Source organism: Phragmites australis, chromosome 4, assembly GCF_958298935.1.
Source record: "Phragmites australis chromosome 4, lpPhrAust1.1, whole genome shotgun sequence".
In the NCBI taxonomy this organism is placed as follows: Eukaryota; Viridiplantae; Streptophyta; class Magnoliopsida; order Poales; family Poaceae; genus Phragmites; species Phragmites australis.
In genome coordinates, this window is record NC_084924.1 from 10,561,244 (window position 1) to 10,583,083 (window position 21,840).

Consider the following 21,840-nt stretch of genomic DNA (forward strand, 5'->3'; position numbering starts at 1 on the left):
CTGAACTTGAAGCTCTTGTCGATGTGCCTAGCGACAACCTGATAGTCGGTCTTGATGATGAGTCTGGTGGCCCCTAAGTGAAAGTGCATCTAGGCCCCTAAGTGGGTTTTGACTTATTGATGACAAAACGATTAAGGATCTAATATGTTTGTCTAAGTCATGAACAGGTTTAAGTCTTAGTTGAGAAGACATATGACGTTTGACGCCCTTCGAAAAGAAAGGAGAAGAAACTAGGAGTACTCAATAGGATTTAAAATCTTTTATTTTTGAAATTGAGTCTAGGATAGCCGCTCTATTAAGAGAGTTGCATTTGATTGCTTGATTAGTGTCTCAATGCTCAAGATATCCTTTAGAACCAACAAGTTGAGAGACACACTCATCCACGGACACCGGGTTAGTTTTGCAAAGTCCACTAAGTCCGGAGTCTCCGGTGTTCACCGGATACTCCGATACTCAGTATTTAGTCCGGAGTCTCTAAGGTAGACTCCAGCCGAGGGTGCTCGGTTCCGATTTATTTTTGTTGAAAAAGACCGGAGTCTCTGGTGTTCACCGGATACTCCAGTAGTTGGTGAGTTTTAAGGCCGGAGTCTCCGAGGGAGACTCCGCCAGAGGTCAATCGGTTAAGTCTTTATTTTTATTGAAAAAGACCGGAGGCTCCGGTGTTCACCGGATACTCCGGTAGGAGAAAATGTTTTAACCGGAGTTTCCGAGGGAGACTCCGGCAGGGGTGTCTCAGTTAGCATTTATTCTTTTTGATAAAAAAGACCGGAGTCTCCGGTATTCACCGGATACTCCAGTACCTGGAGAGGTCGGAGGGTCCGACAAGTCTCCGGACTTAGTTTATTCGATAGCCCTGTCAGGACCAGAGACTCCACACCGGAGACTCCGGTAACTTAACAGAATTGTAACGGCTAGTTCTGACACGTTCTGTGACCGTTCTGATGCCGTTTTTAGATTTGGGGACGGATACTCCGGTGTTCACCGGATACTCCGGTCAGGTCCGATAGAACAGTAACGGCTAGTTTTTTAGAGAGGGCTATAAATTCTCCTACACCCCTTGGCATTAAAGGCTTGCTGTTACTGGTGAACTCTAGACTCCTTGAGCATTTTAAGAGCATTCAAAGTCTCTCCAACCACCTCTAGTGCAAAGCTTGCAAAATTTAGTGAGTTTGGGTTTGGAGTGAGATTAAGCCACTTGAGCATTGAGTTCTTCCTCGAGCATTCGCTGTGATCTTTACTCTTAAAGCTTTGTGCTTCTAGACGGCAAGGTGTCACCCGTAGAGCACCCAATCTTTGTGGAGTGCTACGGGAAGTTTGTAATCAACTTCAAATTGAGTAAGGAAATTATAGCTTGATCTGTGTGGTCGCTAGAAGAAGATAGGGTTGGAAAAGACCCGGCTCTTTGTGAGCTCCTCAACGGAGACGTAGGCACTTCTTTATAAGGTGGCCGAACTCCGGGGTAATCTCTCGTGTTCTTATTTGTGCAATTTACTTAATCGTGTGAATTTGTGAATTTTCATATATGTTGCCTTAGTGATCATCTTACTAGTATTAATTGTTATTTTAGCTCTGTGATAACTAGTAGACATAGCTACATCTTTAGATTCTAGCTGCTCGCTTTAATTCGTAGTTGTTCTTGATTTCCTGTATAGATCGGAGACTCCGGACTAGACCGGATACTCCAGACCAGACCAGAGTATCCGACATTCACCGGAGTATCCGGCAGATTTAATCCGCTATTTTAGTTTTAATTTTCAGAAAAGCCTATTCATCCCCTCCCCCCTCTAGGCACTTTCACTAAGGCTCGGGCCTTCCGGAGGCCCAAGAGGACGACTTCGTATTCGGTGATGTTGTTGGTTGTCTCGAACTCCAAGTGGGCGACGAACTCGGCCCACTGTCCTGTGGGGGAGATGAGGACTGCACTGGCCCCCACACTGGCGAAACCATATGCTCCTTTGGTTTATAGTGTCCATATATATTATGGAGGGATCCTGGGGGGTCTAGCAGGTTTGGAGTCCATTCGGCAATGAAGTCGGCCAAGACTTGCGACTTGATGGTCGTACGGGCCAAAAATTTTACCACGAAGGGGGCTACCTCCACAGCCCACTTGCCAATACGTCTGGTCACCTCCTGATTATGGAACATGTTGTTAAGCGGGTATGAGGTTGGTACAGTGATGTCGTGGGCGAGAAAGTAGTGTTGGAGCTTGCACGAGGCCACCAGGATGGCATATGCTATCTTCTCAAGCTCGATGTAGCTTGTCTTAGCCCCAGCTAGGGCCTTCGACACATAGTATATGACCCTTTTTGCAGAACGACCTTCAATCTCCTCCTCCTGCATTAGTGCAACACTTATAGCGGAAGCAGATGTGGATAAGTACAGGAGGAGCCCTTCACCGGGTAGGGGTATTGTGAGCGTCTTGAGGTCAGAAAGGTGGGCCCCGAGGGCCTCGAATGCGGCTTGGCACTCCGGAGTCCATCTAAAAGGTTTGGATCCCTAAGCATTTTGAAAAATGAGAGGTTATGCTTAGTGGATTTGGCAAGGAACCGGCTAAGGGCTGCAAAGGCAGTCGGACAAGCACTGGACCTCCTTCGCATTGGTGGGGGGTGACATCTCTGTGATAGCATGGATCTTGCTAGGGTTAGGCTCAATACCCCTCCGGGAGACGAGGTATCCCAGTAGCTTGTCGGCCTTGGCGCCAAATACGCACTTCTCAGGATTAAGCCATACGCCAGCAGCTCAGAGACTGTCAAATGTCTCTTGAAGGTCAATAGCATGATCTTCCTCAAGCTTTCTCTTCACAACGATGTTGTCGATATAGGCCTCAACATTGCAGCCTAATTATTGCTCTAGGATTTTGTGTACCAGACGGGAGAAGGTGGCTCTGGCATTTTGGAGGCCAAAGGGCATCCAAATGTAGCAGTACATCCCGAAAGGGGTGATGAATCTAGTCTTGCTCTCGTCCTCTGCAGCCATCCACACCTGGTGGTATCCGGAGTACACGTCTAGGAAGCTCAGTAACTTGTAGCCGGTGGTGGAGTCTACTAGCTGGTCGATGCGAGGGAGGGGTATGGATATCAGTAGTAGACTTTATTGGGTGATGTGAAGTCGATGCACATGCGTTATTTTCCATTATGCTTCTTGACCAGATGCAGTTTGAGAGCCACTCAGAGTGTATGACCTCTCGGATGATGTCAGCCTCCAGCAGCTTCTAGACATCCTCCTTTGCGGCCTCCGCCCTCTCAGGAGAGAGCTTGTGGAGCCCCTAGCACACTGCCCTAGACTTTGGGTCAACCCAGAGGGCGTGTTCGATTATGCAGCGGTCGACCCCAGGGAGGTCCTATGAGAACCATGCGAAGACATCAAGGTTGCCCTGCAGGATGGCCAGGAGCTAGGCTTCTTGCTCCAGAGTGAGTTCTGCCCTGATTTGAAAGGTTCGGTCGAGCTGGTCCAAACATGCTGGAACATGCTTTACATCCCCCTCTGGTCGTGGCTTCGGATGGCCACGGTGTTTGTGGTATGCTGAAGGGGGGGGGTCTTTGAAGCTCTCTTTTGCCACAATATGGATGCGACGACCATTGAGAGGAACAAGGTGCCCGTACTCAATGCGTCTTGCCAAGTCTTGGTCGCCGTGGACGGAGATTAGCCCCTAGGATCTAGGCATCTTTAGGTAGAGGTTGTTGTGATGGGGAACAGCTCTGAACCTGTTCAGAGTTCCCCGTCCCATGATAACATTGTAGGCATAGGGTACATCCACAACGTCGAATGTGATCACTTTGGTTCACGCTGCAGGGTTCTCGTTAAAGATGACCGAAAGTTCTATTTGGCCTAGGGCGTCAAGAGGGGCCCCATTGAACCCCTGCAGTGGCCTATGGGCCAGAGAGAGCTGGCTTCATGGAATACGGAGCTGGTCAAAAGTGTGTATGAAGAGAAGGTCCGTTGAACTACCTCTATCGACCAACACCCTCCGGACTTCAACTTTGACGATGCCGACTAAGATGAATAAGGCGTCAGAGTGGGGGAACTCCATCCCCTCGGAGTCATCAGAGGTGAATGTTATAGGGACGTCAGCCCATCCAGGGGCCTGACGATGGATGTTGGTTGCCCCGACGTGATTAAACACACACGCATAGTCTCGTTGTTGCTATTTTGAGAAGAAGTCAGAGCTTTCTCCCCCTGTTATGGCGAGAACCACCTGTCTGGCCATGTCTCTCTCATTGTTGTAATGCTCCGCGGGTGGCAGAGTTGGTGCAGGCAAGGCCAACTAGGAAGGGTTTTGCAAGGCCAGGTGGTCAACCTGGTGACCCGTCGCTGGTCTACGGCCTTCGAGCAGCTCCTTGTCGCCCTCTCCACCGTCGTGCATACTATCTATCTCCCGAGGTATTTCTCTTGGAAGGTTATGAGGGTACAACAGTCTTCGGTGTTATGGCCACATCTGGCTCCGTGCAGAGTGCACCAGTATCCCTCCTCGGGGTGCCAGCTAGGGGCGCGATGCCGCTCGGGGAAGGCTCCGGAGCGCCCCTGGCCGTGACCCCTAGAACGGGGCAGGTTCGGAGCCCTTCGATCTTGACTAATATTATAGATGCCACGTCGTTGTCATGGCCATACCTTGCAGACTCCGGAGCCATTAGCCTCTTTGGAGCCCTTCTTTGCTGATGGAGGAGGAGGAAGGGCATGTGAGGACCATGCTTGCGAGGTTGATTTCTCAAGTTTGATGCTGGGGGTCGAGGTTGCCTGCACGAGCCCCTGTCAGAGCCGATCTTCCTCCGCACGTGCATATTCCTCGAATTTGCACATGAGCAACCGAGCACACAGGGTGTCGGTGCAATCGATCGAAGAGGCACCCATCAGCCAGACCCTGGGTTATCGCGTCGATGACCGATGACTCTGAGATGCGTTTAATCTGGACCTTGGTTCGGGAAAACCTCCGGAAGGAATCCTGGAGGGTCTCGCCTTACTACTACTTAACATTGAACAGGCTCCCAGAGGTCACCAGTTCGACGAAGGTGCCTTGAAAATTGTTGCAGAAGAGGTCTTGGAGCTGGGCCCAAGCATAAATAGTCCCAGGCTCCAACATCCAGAACCATCGAAGGGCTACGCTTTCCAAGGTGAGAGGGAAGCACTTGGCCATGGCGGCCTGTCCGCCTCTGTTGGCTTCTAAAGCGAGGGCGTACAAGCGAACAAACTCATCTGTGTCTGAATCGCCCCTAAACTTAGGTAGCTTCGGGGTCAAAAACCCTCCGAGAAGGGTGTAGCCTATATGCCTGGAGGGGAGAGACATAGTCTTATAACAGAGCCTCGCAATGATAGACCCGAGGTTTTCGGAACCTGTGCACCGACTATAGGGGTGCTTGGAGGTGATGGGTCGCGATGACGAAGCCATCGCCGGCCCCCGGAGCCTAGGCCGGGACAGCATTGGCCATTAAGGGAGCGGCGATGGTTACATGAATAGATTGATACACATCCTGCAGGGCCGCTTTCAGCTCCTCCAGCTAATCCTAGAGGGCTACCACGCGTGACTACTGTTCAGCCAAGGCGGCGTTCACAGTGACACTGCCGGCTGCAGCCCCTGGGGACACAGCGGGGCCCTCACTATGCTGCTGCTGCTGGGCTTCCGAGGTGGGGGACCCTAGCATCAATCACAATTAAGGTCGTGGTCGAGTTGGTGGTGGCCACAGGGCCCTCGTTCCCCTTGGTTAGGGGGATGTCATCAACATAGCATGTGCTTGGTCGCAGTGATCGTGTGGATCTTCACACAGGCATGGATGGGGAGTTGGTCGCCTGCGTTGTGGCCTTGGTGGTCTTGTTTTTGGGTGGCATCCTATCTCTCAAGTACTTCTATGTTCAGACTCCCCACAGATGGCGCGTTGTTGGCAGAAGAGAAGATGTCTTCCACGAACAAAGTACGGTGAGAGTCTCTTCTAGAGAGAAGACTCAAGCTTAGAGAGAAGTGGAGAGGATGGAGAACAAAAATGTGTTGATAGTAAAAAATATTGGTCCTCTAGCCTGATGGCAATGGATCTGTATTTATAGTATCGTTCAGGGTGTAAATGTGCAAGCATGCCCTTACAGAGATAGCGATTCAAATTATCACTATACCACATGGACCTAGGGTCGGTCGAATCACACAACATGGGTCTAGATAGGATGCATTTACCCCTAATCAGAAGATATTATCTACTATAGCGCAAGTGGCCCTAAGGGCGTAGTACTCAGTCGGTCGCCTATTGCGGTGCCGCACTGTCCAATGTGTCAATCTAGCTCCCACTTACGCTAGGATGTCAAAACGGCCTCCACTTACATCAGTATTAAATGCCAGTCACTTCATTGCAGGTGGAGAACGGCTGGCGGGCCCCCTCTGGCTGATCTTTCTCCAAGACCTGATGACTCGCCCCCGTGCTTCGGGGAGCCTGCCCAGGCTCTGGAGGACTGGGGCTCCAGAGAGTTTTGGAGCTCGAAGATTCGCAAGACCTCCAGGGACCTGTGTTCCACATGCGTAGGTTGGCGGGGCTAGGGGCGTCGAGGGTCCTTAATGATGACCCCCAACACTAGTTATTAGATGGAATTGAACAAGAACCTGAGATTGTCGTAGAAGCCATTGGGCTCATTGCGAGGACCCATTCCTACTCGATTCAGGCACTGGTGTTGTGGTCATCGGCGTGGAGGATGCAGATGTTGACGTTGGCACTGGTAGTGGCCAATGATCAACATTGGCCTTCAAGTCACTCTCGTGCGTATTCCTTGATCGGTAGGGTATAGGGTTAGGCCTCCCGATGTGTCTCACTCATTCTTCTTAATGTTAGGCATCGGGAACCCCTTCTTATACACGGTGTAGCCTAGGACTAAGCCGTTAGGTTAGTTGTCGCCCACCGATCATGGGCATGAGTTGGTCAGTCGTTGCCCTATTCTCAAGGGTAACAGTTAGAATGAGATCATACCTAACATTCGACTGGTCTGCCGACTTTTCCTTCTCCCGTGCAGCCACCAGTGACTCCTGCTGGCTCCCCCGCATCTTCGCCTTCTTCGCCGCTGGTGGAGCTAGATGCTCCTTCGGCTTCTTCGCCACCCCCGCAGCCACCAGTGATGCCAAGCACTCCACCGCAATCTCCAGTCACGCCACCTATCCCACCGTATCTATCAACGGTGTAGTTATACCGCCATGTCCATCCCTCTGTCTACTAATGTTCCAGTGCCTCCTATCTAGTTGAAGCATGTTATTGCTACTACAATTGGTCTGAAGGGTTTCAAAAGTCTCCTTTTAATCTTGAGCAGCTCTTGGTGCTTATCTCCTAATGCTACACACATTTGGTACTGCTCCTGCTGATATTGGCCTACTGCTACACATCTTGGTGATGCTTTCTTCGTTGTTGGTATTCTACTACTGCTTGTGCTATTAGTGCATCTCTGCATAGTGCATGGCCTCTTCTTCCAGTTTGGTTTGCTAGGTCATGCTTGCTATTGGGCCTACCTTTGATGATGGCAGTTCCTCCCTACTTTTGCTTATGCTGCTAGCTTCTTTTGAGTATAGTTTCGTTATTTTCCGCTGCGTCCACATCCAAGTCCGCTCGTCTTTCTTTGAGTTCGTCTATGCTGTGTAAGTCCACATATTCCTTCATTAATTAGTCGATTTCTTTTCGGTCGTTATTGATGCAATTTAGCCATTTAGATCTTTTCGTAGCGTTAGTGACAACTTCGTCTGTTGTCTTGCTACTCGTCATCTTGGTCTAAGTCATTTTTGTGTCATCTTGGTCTTTTTATAGCTTTAGTGATAACTTACATATGTTGTCTTGCTATTTCTTATCGCTTTGTTGCAACGACCAAAGGCATTCATTTGTTATTATTCACGACTCTACTCCTATGCTTCGTATAACACTTCTTCGGCTTGATTCGACATGATTAAAGATTCCACTATACGACGGTTTTGACGAGACAATTTTTTGATGTATTAGTCTAAGTTTATTACTTAGTGTCATCTTGTTCAAATGCAATGCTATTGCATACACCTTGCATTTGAGGAGGGGTGTTAGGTATATAGAGTTCCTATCCATTACATATATGTTAGGTTAATAGAATCTTTATCATGTACTCATCGTATACTATATATATTGCTCACAGAGGCTATTATTGAAGACAAATTGCTATTCCTAACAAAGTTCACAAGTTTCAAATACATTTAGTGCCTACAAAAAATGGATTAGGTTGCAGAGAAAATCACAATGTGATCCAAAAATATTACTAAGACAAGTTAGCAATTAGGTGCAGATTTATCCTGATTAGAAGTCTGTACTTCTGTTGTTCAGAAATAAAAAATACAATAGTACCTTAAGCATGAGAATAGAATGGAAAATATGGATGCCAAATGTTTCAAAATAAAGTCTTTTCATTTAAGTTACTTTGTTTTAGTAGATTTTGTAGTTGCACCATTCAAATGGCTTGTGGCTAAACTAATAATTGGAATTGCTCTTTGGCTATATTTACACAAAGGGAAAATCAAGATAAGAGTAAGGCATATGATAAAATATGAAACTGACCAAAAAGCAATAAACAGAAAAAAAAAAAGTCTGAGTGGGACCTAATAGGTGCTGTTCAACATACTTTCCTAGTTCAGTTATTGCTTATACTTTCCATTGCAAACGAGAAGTTCCAACAGAATTAACATTACTTTGTCTATGATAAGTGATATCTTATTTTGCTCGCAAAGCTTAATTAGCTACTATATAAGTCTTGCTCTTTAGATTTGCTACTTTTGGTAGCCTGTACGTTCATGCAAAATAGAGCCTTTACAAAAGCACAATAACTACTTCAGTATTTCTGTTGCTATCATTGTTAATCCTGAAATTACCTACATGAAACTAATATGTAAGCTACTGCAATAAAAAAAAGAATTTTTTACCCATTTCTATTGTTTTAAGATTCAGCTCTAGATCCAACAGCTCATTTTCTAGCTCTTTTTGTTCCCTAGCCTTATATTCTGCAATTTCATGCACTTTTCCTTACTGAATTCAGACAAGTTATGTGGAAAGGACACAGAAGCCAGACTTTCCCAAAAATGAATTCATTGTCTACCTCATAATAGAACGAATGATGGTGCAAGAAATTATATAGTCAATATTGCCCAAGATATTATATAGTCAATGCTTCCTTATATTATGAATGAAATTAGCACATGTGTGATAGCTTGGTAATTATTTGGTTACGCCATAAACTTTACCACATAAACAGTATTAATGATGTACATCAATACAGGAAATGCGCCCCGTGTGGTGCGATTTTTGGGGGTAATTTTGCAGTTTCTCCACTTAACACTAACTGCGCAAACCTACACATTTGGTGTACTTAAATCTAAACTTCATTTTTTAAGGACTTCTTTAAATCTGACCTCTTTATGAAAAGGAATACTTGGATCTGAATCAACAAAGTACTCATTTTCCAGCATCCTTGTTCCTTGCCAAGTCAGTGTAATGGAAGGTCACTTTCTTATGAAATCAAAATCAATGTAACATGCTCCATCACAATGGTATATTGGCACTGCAGTACTGCACCAACCATTATGCAAACACTCACTTGCGATTAGCATGCTCGATCAGTGGAAACAATCATGGCAGCTTAAGATGCTTGGTAATGCTGGAACCTGTCAAGAACTTGGGCTCGACCACATGGCAGAAGTAACGCTCCATGTTGCGCTTCGCGTAGTGGTCCTCGTCAAGCATGAACTTGGCATTCGCCACCAGGAAGTAGTACGTCTTCAGCTTCTTCTCCTGTCCCAATGCCAAGAAAATCGCATCAGCAGGAACAGATTTCTGTGCGCAATGTGAAATAGGAGAGAAAGGAATCAATCAATCGCGTTTGATTGTTTACCTGCTCCGAGGAGGCATAATGGTCGGAGTTGACAGCGAGGGCGCGGCGGAAGCTACTGAATCGCCTATGTATGTAGGAGACGGTGACGGCCAGGGAAGTCCAAGTATGGTCAGTAACATGTACAGAAAAGAAATTGCTATTCATCTGGCAGAGTATCTTCAAAGTTCAGATGTTGTAGTTGCAGAACAACCTTTTTGCCCCTAATCAAATTTGATTGCTGGAAACGTAAGCGGCATGCTTCAATTCACAATTTAGACAGAACTTATAGAAACAAAATAAAGGAACCTATTTATTAAATGTAAACATCCTGTGGTTGCAACTTTACATTCTACAGGTTCATTGAACATCAAAAGCAATGGTCAAGTAATGACCAAGCTGTGAGTAACTTAATGGCATTATTATAGTATCTCGCGGGATCACAATCATGTTTTGAAGGTTACAGGCAGCTGAATTATTAAAACAATATTTGACTTAGTTTAGAAATATTATTCATAGCTGAAAAAAGGAGACAATAATCTGCAGCCGGATATTGTAGCAATGGCCTCTTCATAAGAATATTGTACTGATTTTACGATGAATCTTATCCATGCACTTACACTCGCAGCGGAATGAAATCAGAGGATCTCCGTCCGTGTCGTGGTGGGTGCGTGCGTCAGGGGGGTGTGGGGTTGGGTGAACAGAGACAAGGGTTAAGGATAGACAAGGATAGGTGGGCTATTGGGCTGAATATATGCCTAGTTTTGGGTAGACCCATGGGCGAAAAAACAGACCCACAGCCGACCCGCTCTGTCCAGACGAAAAAACAGACCGAAATCCGGACCCAACGGGCAGGACTGCCATCACTCTGGTCGTATGTTGATACTTTCTTAAGCTGTTTCTCTGAACTTCGATTCGCGCCGAAAATTTGTAAACACATGTACAAGTAGCCTTTGGCATTTTACTGACAAGACATGAAGCCGATGATTTAGCGCACGCAGACCCTGAAAAGCAGGAAGAACCATTCGGCAAAATATCTTTACTAAGAATTCTTGCACCTTTCAACGAAGATGAAAACATCCAGACTTAACAATAACGACCCTGCATGCTTAGTAAAATAGATCAAAACTTTCTATTTAAGTATCTTGGTACATCCATAAAGCCTATCTTGAACAGCATAGATATCAGAAGGCAACCACGCATCATGCTACACCAGGGCTGATAGCAGGTCCAAACAGACGGACGACGCTGAGGAACTCGGAGCGTCAGCGTCGCTTAGCAGAAGCACCAGAATCAGCATCTTTTTTTCTTTTCTTGAGTAGTTCGACTTTATCTTTTTTCCTTTCCTTGCCAATCTGTGATTAGCAGAAGCACCAGAATCAGCATCTTTACCATCATTTGAAGTAACAGACTAAGGCGATAGATTGCATAAGGCTAGTAACCTATGATGGAATTTTGGCAACTAATGATTGGAAGTAACATTAATACCAGAGGCTAGTAATATTAATACCAAGTCAATGATAAAGTTTTCCTAATATGGGTCGAGGATTATGCACAGTACTTCATAATAGGGAGGGAAGTTTTCGCAATGGGTGAAACCACAATTTTGGACCCATAAAAACAGGGCCATATCATGCATCATAACCACTTCAGTTAATTGCAAAAATTTCTATTGGAGGAACATGATCATAGGACTGAGAAACCATAGTCCCGTGAAGCAAGCCATTAACAGTGGCGCGTATAGAATAAGATGGAGTACACATACCTCAATTGCTTTAACAAGGCCTCTCGTCTTGCGAGACATGAGAGCCTTAGAAATGTCAGCAGCATCCTTCTCGGCTTGTTTATTAGCATCCACGTGATCTGACTGAGTATCATCTTTGTCCATGGCATCTGGTGAGTTATCTGCTCTCTTATTTGACAGATTAGAGAAAGTAATGCCCTCATATTCCATCTTCAGCTCGTCATGGTATTGCTTCTCTAGCATGTCCAACTATGAAAAAGTAAAGGCAGAAAGCATTACAAAAAAAAAATGTTCAATACAAGAAAAGACAGCAGCACTAGAGACTAATTAGACTGAAATGGAACACAGCCCACCTTCCTCTTCTTTTCAGCAGCTTCGTTAGACTCTGTTCGATCAATGATTGCTGCTACCAACGAATTATCCAGATCTTCATCACCTATACCTGGCAGAGGCAAGACCTCATTGCGAGCAGCAGCTTGCAGCCTGTTTATTGTCTCTGCATACTCGGGAATGTAACCCTCTGCATCATTGTCCACAAAAGGAGACAAATGCGGGGGAGGTACTCTGCAACATGAGGAATTAAAAATACATGATGTACTAACCTAAGAATAATTAGTTTTCTACATTATTGCACAGTATAATTCACGGTCTGTAGCCAATGATGGAAATGTAACTATATATTGTGGCAGCAACATGTGGTATAGTTGTACTAGCAGTGCCAAATATTAGCAGTAGCGCTGTCAACTAGTAAATATTAGCTGTAGCAACTACTAGCAAGTTCTATCAGTAGCACTGGAGGGTAGTAACTAGCAGCAGCAAGAGTAGCAGGAGTTGGCAATTTTGTAACCATGTTTCCTACATGTTAAAAACAATTGTCACTAAGTAAAGATTGTCTTCATAACTTGATCGGAGAGAAGATATTCTACAGTACAACATAAGCAGTTACAAAATCTAGCATATCTAGCAGCATCCACATTGGGCAGTGGTAAAATAGAAGATATCAAACATATCCCATGTGATATACCTTCCAACAAAATAACCTTCTGTCGGCAATATGATGCGAGCATTTACACAATCATATATCCACTGTGGTTGAACATACTGCCTAGAAAGGAAAACATGGCTTTGTGTTGGCCTATCAACAATCTGCATTATAACAGAAGTGATAGACTGAGTAAATCACTAAATTGAGAATTCCAGTCAAAGAAACCAAACAAATAAACACCAAGCAACTTTGTAACTCAAAATTAATAAAAGAACAACACGGAATAAATGAAAACTCAAAAGTATGCCTGATGGAACAATATAGTCATAACAGGTGCATATTCTACAAGGGCAAGTGAATGATGGTGTATCTGGCTTGAACAAAAATTCAATTATGCTTCAAAATTCATAGGAATGAAATGGGTAATTCTTTACATACCACTGAATGCCACTAATGTCTCACTGACGACCCAGACCCGACATACCAGCCACGCAAAGAGTGGTGCATTGTGAATCATGTAATTTTTCAGTGGTGAATCATGTAATTTTTCAGTTGCGTATCATGGATTTCTTAGGAAAAATCCTATATAGTGTGAGGGTGTGACAGCATAGTCACTGACGACCCAGGCCCAACATGTCAGCCACGCAAAGAGTGGTGCATTGTGAATCATGTAATTTTTCAGTGGCGTATCATGGATTTCTTAAGACAAAATCCTATATAGTGTGAGGGTGTGACAGCATAGTCGCTGACGACCCAGGACCGACATGTCAGCCACGCAGAGTGGTGCATTGTGAATCATGTAATTATTCAGTGGCGTATCATGGATTTCTTAGAAAAAATCCTATATAGTGTGAGGGTGTGACAGCATAGTCCTATTTTGGATGGGCATATTGTTAGTAGCAAGCATAAAACAAGCTGCCAGCCTGCCACAGACCATTCAATTTGGCTTCATTAGTCTGCTTTTCATCTGAACCAACTAATCTGTTTACGGTTTATGAGATATGAACAGTTAACCACGTCTCAAAATAAACTGCATTGTAGAGAAGAAAGAAATGGGTACACTAATATGGCATCGCTATAGTGGTACTTTGTATGGCATTTTATATTAGAAAAGGTACACCAATTTGTCTCCATCAATATATTCGAACTCTGGTGTAGTAATTATGGCGAATGAAATTAACCTGGTGAGTGATGTCTTCATCTACTTCATTAAATGGAGCTCCTTCTCCTTCCCATGAAACAGTTCCTCCAAATGCTGGAATAATAAATAAAAGGGACTCCCTAGGCACCTGAAAGTGAATAAAGGATATGAAAATAGGAAAGTTTATTCAAATCAACACACTCAATTGATCTGCACCAGAATATTGTAGGCTTGCAGTACGGCCAAATTCCAATAACCTACCTCACGACTCAAGTAGAACTTTAAGTTCTTAAATAAACTTTTGCATTCTTTAGTCTCGTTATCATCTGCATCAACAGCAGTCGATTCTTCTACAAGATGCATCAGTGCACCAGGTTCATTAGTTGGGAGCTGATGCTGAAGCTGTGCCAATCTAAGTTCAGACTCATCTGCTTTTGAGCTTGCTTTACTATTTTCGTCCACTTTTTCCTCAATTAATCTGCCAGATTCTGAATTGCCAATCACTCTTCCGGAACCAGCATACATGTATCGGCACAATGCATAGAGCTCTGGTACAGTCGTAAGATGAAATATTAGAAAAAAGGAAGGTCCACAGAAACTTAGAGGAACAAGGAGAAAAAGGATATACCAGTGTATACATCAAAAAAAAGGGGCAATGACAATTAATAACAATAAGCACCAGCACATACCAGCAGCTAAAGCTTCCAAACGAGAATCCAGAATAGGAGGATAATTTACATTTATTGAATGATAAAGCTTGAAGTTTGCAAATCCTAGAAGTGTCTGCAGGTAGGATAGGCTAGTCAGAAAGCTGAAACGGACACTACAGATAGCACTGTTAAAGTTGGTGTTTTGTGTCAACAGAAAGTGATCAATCTTCCAAGGGAGCATTCAAGAAAATGCCAACATGTACACTGTCAAAGCCAATAACCAGCCTAGGAAACTGTGCTCAAGAAAAACAGAACTACAGATAACAGCAGAAAACCATGTAATACTGGTTATATAGTTTATAAAGCACTACATTACTTACTGGATACCCTAACATGATATCTTGATTTAGGGGTGAATTGCTCAACACTACAGAGGTAATGCAAGTAGGAAAATAGCATTATTGTGTCTTTGGCAAGTGGCTACAGGGCACACTTCTCCGCCTTGCATTGAAATTATACAACTTTGCAGTTATACCAAGCAAATTAACATTCCAACATCATTAGAAGTTAAAAAGAGCCTTATAGCCCAACCAGCAACCATAGCACCATTTGTCTATGACAATCCCACATTTCATGCAACAAAACAGAACACATACCCAACATCGAGCTTCAGATCAAATACACTGCCATATTGGTAAGCAGACTAATTGCCTGAAATTTACAATGACTGTTGCAGAAAGCATGAAACTAAAGAGTAGTCCGCCATAGTTGTTACCTCGTAGAATTCCAAAAAAGTGAGCATCACATTGAAGTCAACATCATCAGTTAATACTTGCTGAAGAGCATGAGGAGTTAGCCAGGTGATCTTTTGTCCTTGAACTTCAGCCTGAGTTACATGGTAGAATCATAAATTTTGACTATAGCATGTGCAAGAACATAAAAAAGGTATCAAGGTACACTAATAAAAGAAGTGCACCACAAGTAATTACCTGGTAATATATGCCCTTCACAGAAATAAATGTCTTCCTCAGAGAATGAGTACGGGATATGTATGCTTGCCATTCATGGCTTAACCTATAAAAATTTCTCCAAATAAATAAAAATTGGAATGGCTTCTTCATATAAGAAATAGTAAATGACCAAAGCACCAGCTATTCTTTCCATTTCATAAAAACGGGATTTCAGTTTGGGCCTTTGAGGACCGTAAATTAGCAATTCGCAGACTACATGCAGGTTTGAAGGTTACCATAGGATATTAAAGAGAAGAATATATTTGTATATCAACATAAAATTCACCGATTACTTGCAAAGCATCATTCTTTTTGCCGCCTTTAATTGCTGCATCACAAGATACAGCAATAGACATAATGACAATGAAGGAAGGAAAAATCAGAGCAAGGTCACCTAGTGCACTGGGAAATAACATGTACACCCTGGGTTTTTCATTTTATTTTATCTTCTTTTGGGAGAGGGTGAGGGGGTGTTATCGTGTGTCTCAGACTGAGAAAGTAAATTTCATAATCTTACACAAAGCATACCTGCGGCAGTTATGGATTCGTTTGACTTCAACACGCTCACCATCAACAGCAGGTAATGCCGCAAACAGATGCACCATTGTAAGGCAATCATCCAAGTCTCGAAGAGCATCAACAAACGTCGGATATCTGTTCAATAAAGAAAAAACAGTAAATGCTACGTAGAGAGAATACTCAATGAACTCCAAAAGAATCATTTTTCGTTCACTTGGTACCTTTCAAGGATAAGCCTATCAAGCTTGTAAGTTGGTGGTCGATTCAACAATCTGTCTGCAAGATCCTTGTTTTTCTTAGCAACAGCCTTCTTAACCTTCTTTCTGTGGACCTTGATTTCCCTGAAATCAAATGTAATAAAAATATCATTAAGAAGGAAGTATATGAGACATCAGAAAAACAAGGATTCTTAGCATGGTCTTATTCACACACTCTAATCTCCCTGAGATAATAAACACAGCTTGAAAGCAGTGAAATTATAAGGTTGTAATTAATCACACAGAGCACCTACACCCCAAGATTTATATCATAAACAGCCAAGTAACTAAGAGGCCACTAGTCTGTCTCACAATCATGCAGCAATATTTTCATAACCAACAAACAAGGAACCAAGAGGCTACTACTCTTACAAGGATACCAAAATATTATTGATGCAGCACTATGCACAAGAGTCTACACTGCACAGCAAATGGCCTTTGTTTGCCAACACGGCAACACTGTGTTTTTACAATTTTTTCTTGCCGTTGGAAATATATTTTTCACCCCCACATCAGCAATTGAATCGAAAAATAAGAAAACATCCCTCATGCACAAATATCCTGTTCAAAAAAGATAAGATGTTCTTGATGATTAAACCCGAAGAAATGCAGATCCAGGTTAACTAGTATCAATAAGTGGTTGTTAGATTAGACATTTTAGGGATCAGCTTCTGCTTCACTGTATAGAAAATTCAGTTTTAATTTGTCAGTTAAGATCTTGACTAGTGGACATCTTGTTTGGTTGAACGTGGGTTTTATCTATACCTTATCCAGTTTTTCTGTAAAAAACAATGGATTATGTTTTTTTTCATAAAACTCACTATTTTCAGTTTCGGGGAAACAAGAAATCCTTAACCACGTTTCATCCTAATCTAAATAAACAAGTTTTTGGCAGTCAATTACAAAGTTGATTTAGTGAAAAACAGTTTTTTGTAAACCCAACTATCCAAGCAATCCCTAATGGAATTTCAGAACACCTATCACCGTGTTCTTTGTTAACGGACATAACATCCCTTATCAAATTGAACATTCATATCAAAATGTATTCATGGAACACTATATTCCCCAAACAATAAACAGAGCAATAAGCAATTAAGAAAACTAACACATCCTCGAAGCAGGTCCACAAATGCGATCGAGCACCGAAATGCGACCCCCTCAAATTACCGATATTCACGACAACAACAACAACAACAAAGCCTTTCAGTCCCAAACAAGTTGGGGTAGGCTAAAGATGAAACCCATAAGATCTTGCAAGTCTAGTCATGGCTCTGGCACGTGGATAGCTAACTTCCACGCACCCCTGTCCATGGCTAGTTCTTTGGTGATATTCCAGTCTTTCAGATCCCTCTTTACAGACTCCTCCCATGTCAAGTTTGGTCTACCTCGACCTCTCTTGACATTATCCGCACGCTTTATTCTTCCGCTATGTACAGGCGCTTCTGAGGGCCTGCGTTGTATATGCACAAACCATCTCAAACAATGTTGGACAAGCTTCTCTTCAATTGGTGCTACACCAACTCTATCACGTATGTCATCATTCCGAACCCGATCCTTTCTTGTGTGGCCACACATCCATCTTAGCATGCGCATCTCCACTACACTCAACCGTTGGACATGTCGCCTTTTAGTTGGCCAACATTCTGCGCCATACAACATCGCAGGTCTAATTGCCGTCCTATAGAACCTGCCTTTTAGCTTCTGTGGTACTCTCTTGTCACAGAGGACGCCGGAAGCTTGGCGCCACTTCATCCATCCGGCTTTGATTCGATGGCTCACATCTTCATCGATTTCACCATCCTTCTGCAGCATCGACCCTAAATATCGAAAGGTATCCTTCTGAGGTATCACCTGCCCGTCAAGGCAAACCTCATCCTCCTCGTGCCTAGTAGTACTAAAATCGCACCTCATGTACTCAGTTTTAGTTCTACTAAGCCTAAAACCCTTCAACTCCAAGATCTGTCTCCACAGCTCCAACTTTCCATTTACCCCCGTCCGACTATCGTCGACTAGCACCACATCATCTGCAAAGAGCATACACCATGGGATATCACCTTGTATATCCCTTGTGACCTCATCCATCACCAAAGCAAAAAGATAAGGGCTCAAAGCTGACCCTTTGTGCAGTCCTATTCTAATTGGGAAATCATTGATATTCACGAATATCAAGAAATTCAAGCAAAATTTTGAAAAATCGAATGAATTCGTGCGGTCAAACCCGATTGACCGAGGCAAAATCCGCTTGAATTGGACTCTTGAAATGCAATCGGTTTCGTCGATATTCGATCAAATTCTGAATTCTTTGAAAACCGCTCGAATTTCTTCGAAAACCGAACACATTCTTCGCATTTCAGTGAAGTTCAACAAAACAACAAAAAACAGCTCAACCTTGTAAAATCAATAACTAATTCATCTGAGCTTCAAATCAAGTGAAATAAATTTTGTTTCTTTCCTTGTAACATGATCTACATGATAAAAGTATTTATACTCATGAAAAAGTTGAATGTTTTCTATGAGAAAATGTATTTGCTAAACCTAGTTAAATGCATAGTTAATTATTTGCTAATCCAAAAATCATGAAACCAATTTTTTTAGTCTTCTTACATGATCCTATGTCTTTTAAAAATACATGAACTCATGAAATAGTTATTGTAACACGCGGGATTGTATAAATGTGTTGCAACTAGATTAATTCATAACTAACCGATTCACACCTCCAAAATTTGTGAAATCACTTTTATTAGTTTACTTATACTATGCTTTATGTAGGAAAAATAATGGTGGACATGTAAAAGTTAATTACAGTGCTGTTTTTTAACATGTTAACTTTATGCTTGTGAACTTTGTAAAAATCATGGAGAAATTAATAAAACTCTAAATGAAGTGAAACAATTTTTAAAGATCTTCGTAAGATACACCCTACACAAGAAAAATGTGTTTGCATGTTAAGCTTTTACTTAACGTGATGGGCCAAATCATCCTACTCATACGGCCTATTTCTGTATTTTTCTTTTTTTCAAACTTCCTCTGTATAAAATATGATGCAAACGACATTATTTTGATTTTTTTTTCACATAAGGTCTTAGAATTGTCTCTAGTATTTTTAGAAATTTTTGTGAACTATTTATTTATTTTTTATATTTTTGAATTCAAATTTCAAAAACTGGTCGGTTTGTGAATGCGATACGGCTCGAATCGTCAAATATCGATTGATATTCGCGCATTTTCAAACCCTGCCTCTAAGTCAGTGACTCCCTCTGTACTTGCCCCGAATAGTGGCCACTACAAAAATATTTGGCAGGAAAAGTACCTGAACTTTTCAATCAAAGGGTCATGAAGCAGGAAGACGATATCCTTCATGTGGTAGTAGGTCTTGTGGTTCCCTTCCACCTTCTTCTTCGGCTGCCGCGGAAAGACCCCCTTGAGTATGCATAGCTTCCTGCAATAAATAGGAAAATTTCAATACAATTCTTTGCAGACTTTTTGAGAATTCAATTTGCCCTTCAAACTACAATGTTAAGTTACTAATTGCACACAGTTCATACAGAACACAGTGACTCCATTAGCATATCAAGTTACTCGTTACAAATAAGCCATATAGGACACAACAAACCGAACGAAGTAGCTTACCGGACGGTTTTAACTGCCACAAACAATGTGCAAATTTTCCAGTTCCAGCATAACTGGTTAACATCAGCATCGCCAAAAGTTCATCCAAAATTGGACGCGGTAGACGTTCCCCAATGACCACTTGTCGGTAATAAAAAAGTACTAATCCGGAGATAATATAGGAACCTGAATGTTGCGAGGCTAATCTGCAGGTAGTTCACCGCCTTGGTCCTCGTGATGTACTTCGCCGCGTTCCCCTCCTTCTTCTTGCCCTAAAGCACGACAAGAACGGCACATAAGAGACCCTGCGGGCAACAAAGAGAAGGCCCTTGGAGAAGGAGGAAGGGGGAGGGAGGATTACCGGAGGGCGGTAGTGCTTCGGCATGGCGGCGGCGGTCGCTCTTCGGGCGGGTAAGGGGGAGGAGGGGAACGGATATGAAGGGGTTGGTTTTAGGGTTTTGCTTTTATATGGCAGCGGGGCGGCTGCTTGAGCTGGAAGCCTGGAAGGAGTGGTGTTTTGCTAAAAGATGTCGGCCTCGAAGGAGTCTCCTCGCAAGTTTTTTTCTATTTGTACGAAGTAATCAAATGAATAGCAAATTTAGCTCAAACTTACACTTCAATGGATGATAAAAAGGTAAAAACACTATTAAATAATGCAGTCATTTTACACCAAAGATTATGAATTACTCCACGATCAATATATATCTTTCTAAAAAGTACATAATCTGCAACGTTTGCACGTAAATGACATATAGTCGCAAAACTAAAGAATGAAACTATTTGGAGTTGGACAATTTCTATCTCGGAAGCCCGTTAGAATCACTTACAACTTATTTTGAGTATATATCAACTTAGTTATATATGCGTATTATTGATCCACTAATTATAAGTAAGTTATACAACTTACGACTTAATTAGATTTATAATTACGAGTCAGTCATATGTACTATACACCGACTAAAAAATTGGCTAAATCATATGTCCACTTTGCATTAAGTTCTTTTTAACCTGTATCGAGCTTTAGCTTGGCTGACAGTGACAGGGGAGCAAGGAGCTTCCCTACCGAGTCACCCACGTTCGAGCCATGGGGCTGCACGTGATTTACATCCCGTCAAAAGCTAAAAAAACCTCCGGAAAAAGGGTCCCGGCGTTTAAAAAAAAATCTCTTTGAACCTTGTTGCTTAATTATTGGATTTTATGAGGTCAATTGTAACCGTGTAGGTGTCTTCGGAAACAGTTGCGATGTGATTTCTCAAAGATGAACCAACCGATGACATATATTTAAAACAGTTGAGCGGTGAACAAATCTTTTTTTATGGATGTTCAAAGCAATCGATGTTCACGCTGTCAACAACCTATTAAGGTTTAGTTTTTTATGGAAAGGAATTCTTTTAACCAATAACTCATTCTAAATCACCAACAACTGGGATATAACAAAGTCAGGCACCTATACTGCCAAAATGCAGGATCCGACGATGACAAGCTCGCTCCAAAAATAGCTAAGGCAATCTTCAATAAGAAATCTAAATATTCATTCATTATTATAGTATTCTCTATCACTATTACAGTATCATCTATTTTTTTCATCTTCAACAGACACTATACTTCCTACCTTCTATTACTCTATTTCTCCTTTTGAACCCACACGTATACACTGAGAACAGTGTTGCGGGAGTCATTTTCTGACTGCAAATTTGCCGTGTCCCTCATCCATCCCGCTTTACTGTAGCAAGAGAAAAATACGGTTTGCAAACTCTGTTAGAGATGATTTACTGGTTAAAATCGAATCATATTCTACTGTAGTACTCGAAAAGATAAAAATGCCATCTCCGTTGAAGATAACCTAAGGAGCTGGCTACTAAATCAAGGTTTAGATTTGGAAGCCTATGTGTTTTTTAAAGTATAGCGTACACTTACGAATATGAACATACCCTTAAAAGTTAAAACGCTCATTTTTACGACCCTAAGTGCATGCTCGAAAATGTTGCAAATTTTCATTGTCTCTCGGCCCATCATTAATCACGGCCGATGGGCCAGGATCTATGCCAAACCCGCAACGATCCGCGTCTTCAAACGTGCCCAAATTGAGAA

At 42.7% G+C, this 21,840-nt stretch overlaps 1 protein-coding gene across 2 annotated transcripts; it reads right to left on the minus strand.

Annotated features, from left to right (window-relative positions):
- Positions 1 to 10,858: 10,858 nt before the first annotated feature.
- On the minus strand, positions 10,859 to 20,249 carry LOC133915663 (pescadillo homolog). Of its 2 annotated transcripts, none has more exons than XM_062358900.1 (14): positions 20,111 to 20,249; positions 19,936 to 20,021; positions 19,451 to 19,579; positions 16,105 to 16,224; positions 15,893 to 16,018; positions 15,344 to 15,428; positions 15,130 to 15,240; positions 14,397 to 14,487; positions 13,966 to 14,255; positions 13,745 to 13,852; positions 12,603 to 12,724; positions 11,932 to 12,142; positions 11,600 to 11,827; positions 10,859 to 11,189 (listed from the first exon to the last, which is right to left on the minus strand). In XM_062358900.1, exons 1-14 carry the CDS (start codon positions 20,132 to 20,134, stop codon positions 11,100 to 11,102), a joined length of 1,821 nt encoding a protein of 606 aa, XP_062214884.1. In that variant the 5' UTR covers positions 20,135 to 20,249; the 3' UTR covers positions 10,859 to 11,099. The 2 variants fall into 2 exon arrangements, with proteins under 2 accessions (XP_062214884.1, XP_062214883.1); XM_062358899.1 differs by having other exon boundaries at positions 13,966 to 14,252; positions 14,394 to 14,487.
- Positions 20,250 to 21,840: the final 1,591 nt, after the last annotated feature.

Coding starts and splice junctions, on each gene's coding strand:
- LOC133915663 (XM_062358900.1), bottom strand. CDS start 20,134: ATGCCGAAGCACTACCGCCCTCCG. Junction 16,225..19,450: donor CCTTTGATTGAAAAGTTCAG/GTACTTTTCCTG, acceptor ATTTGATTTCAG/GGAAATCAAGGTCCACAGAA. Junction 16,019..16,104: donor GATAGGCTTATCCTTGAAAG/GTACCAAGTGAA, acceptor TTTATTGAACAG/ATATCCGACGTTTGTTGATG.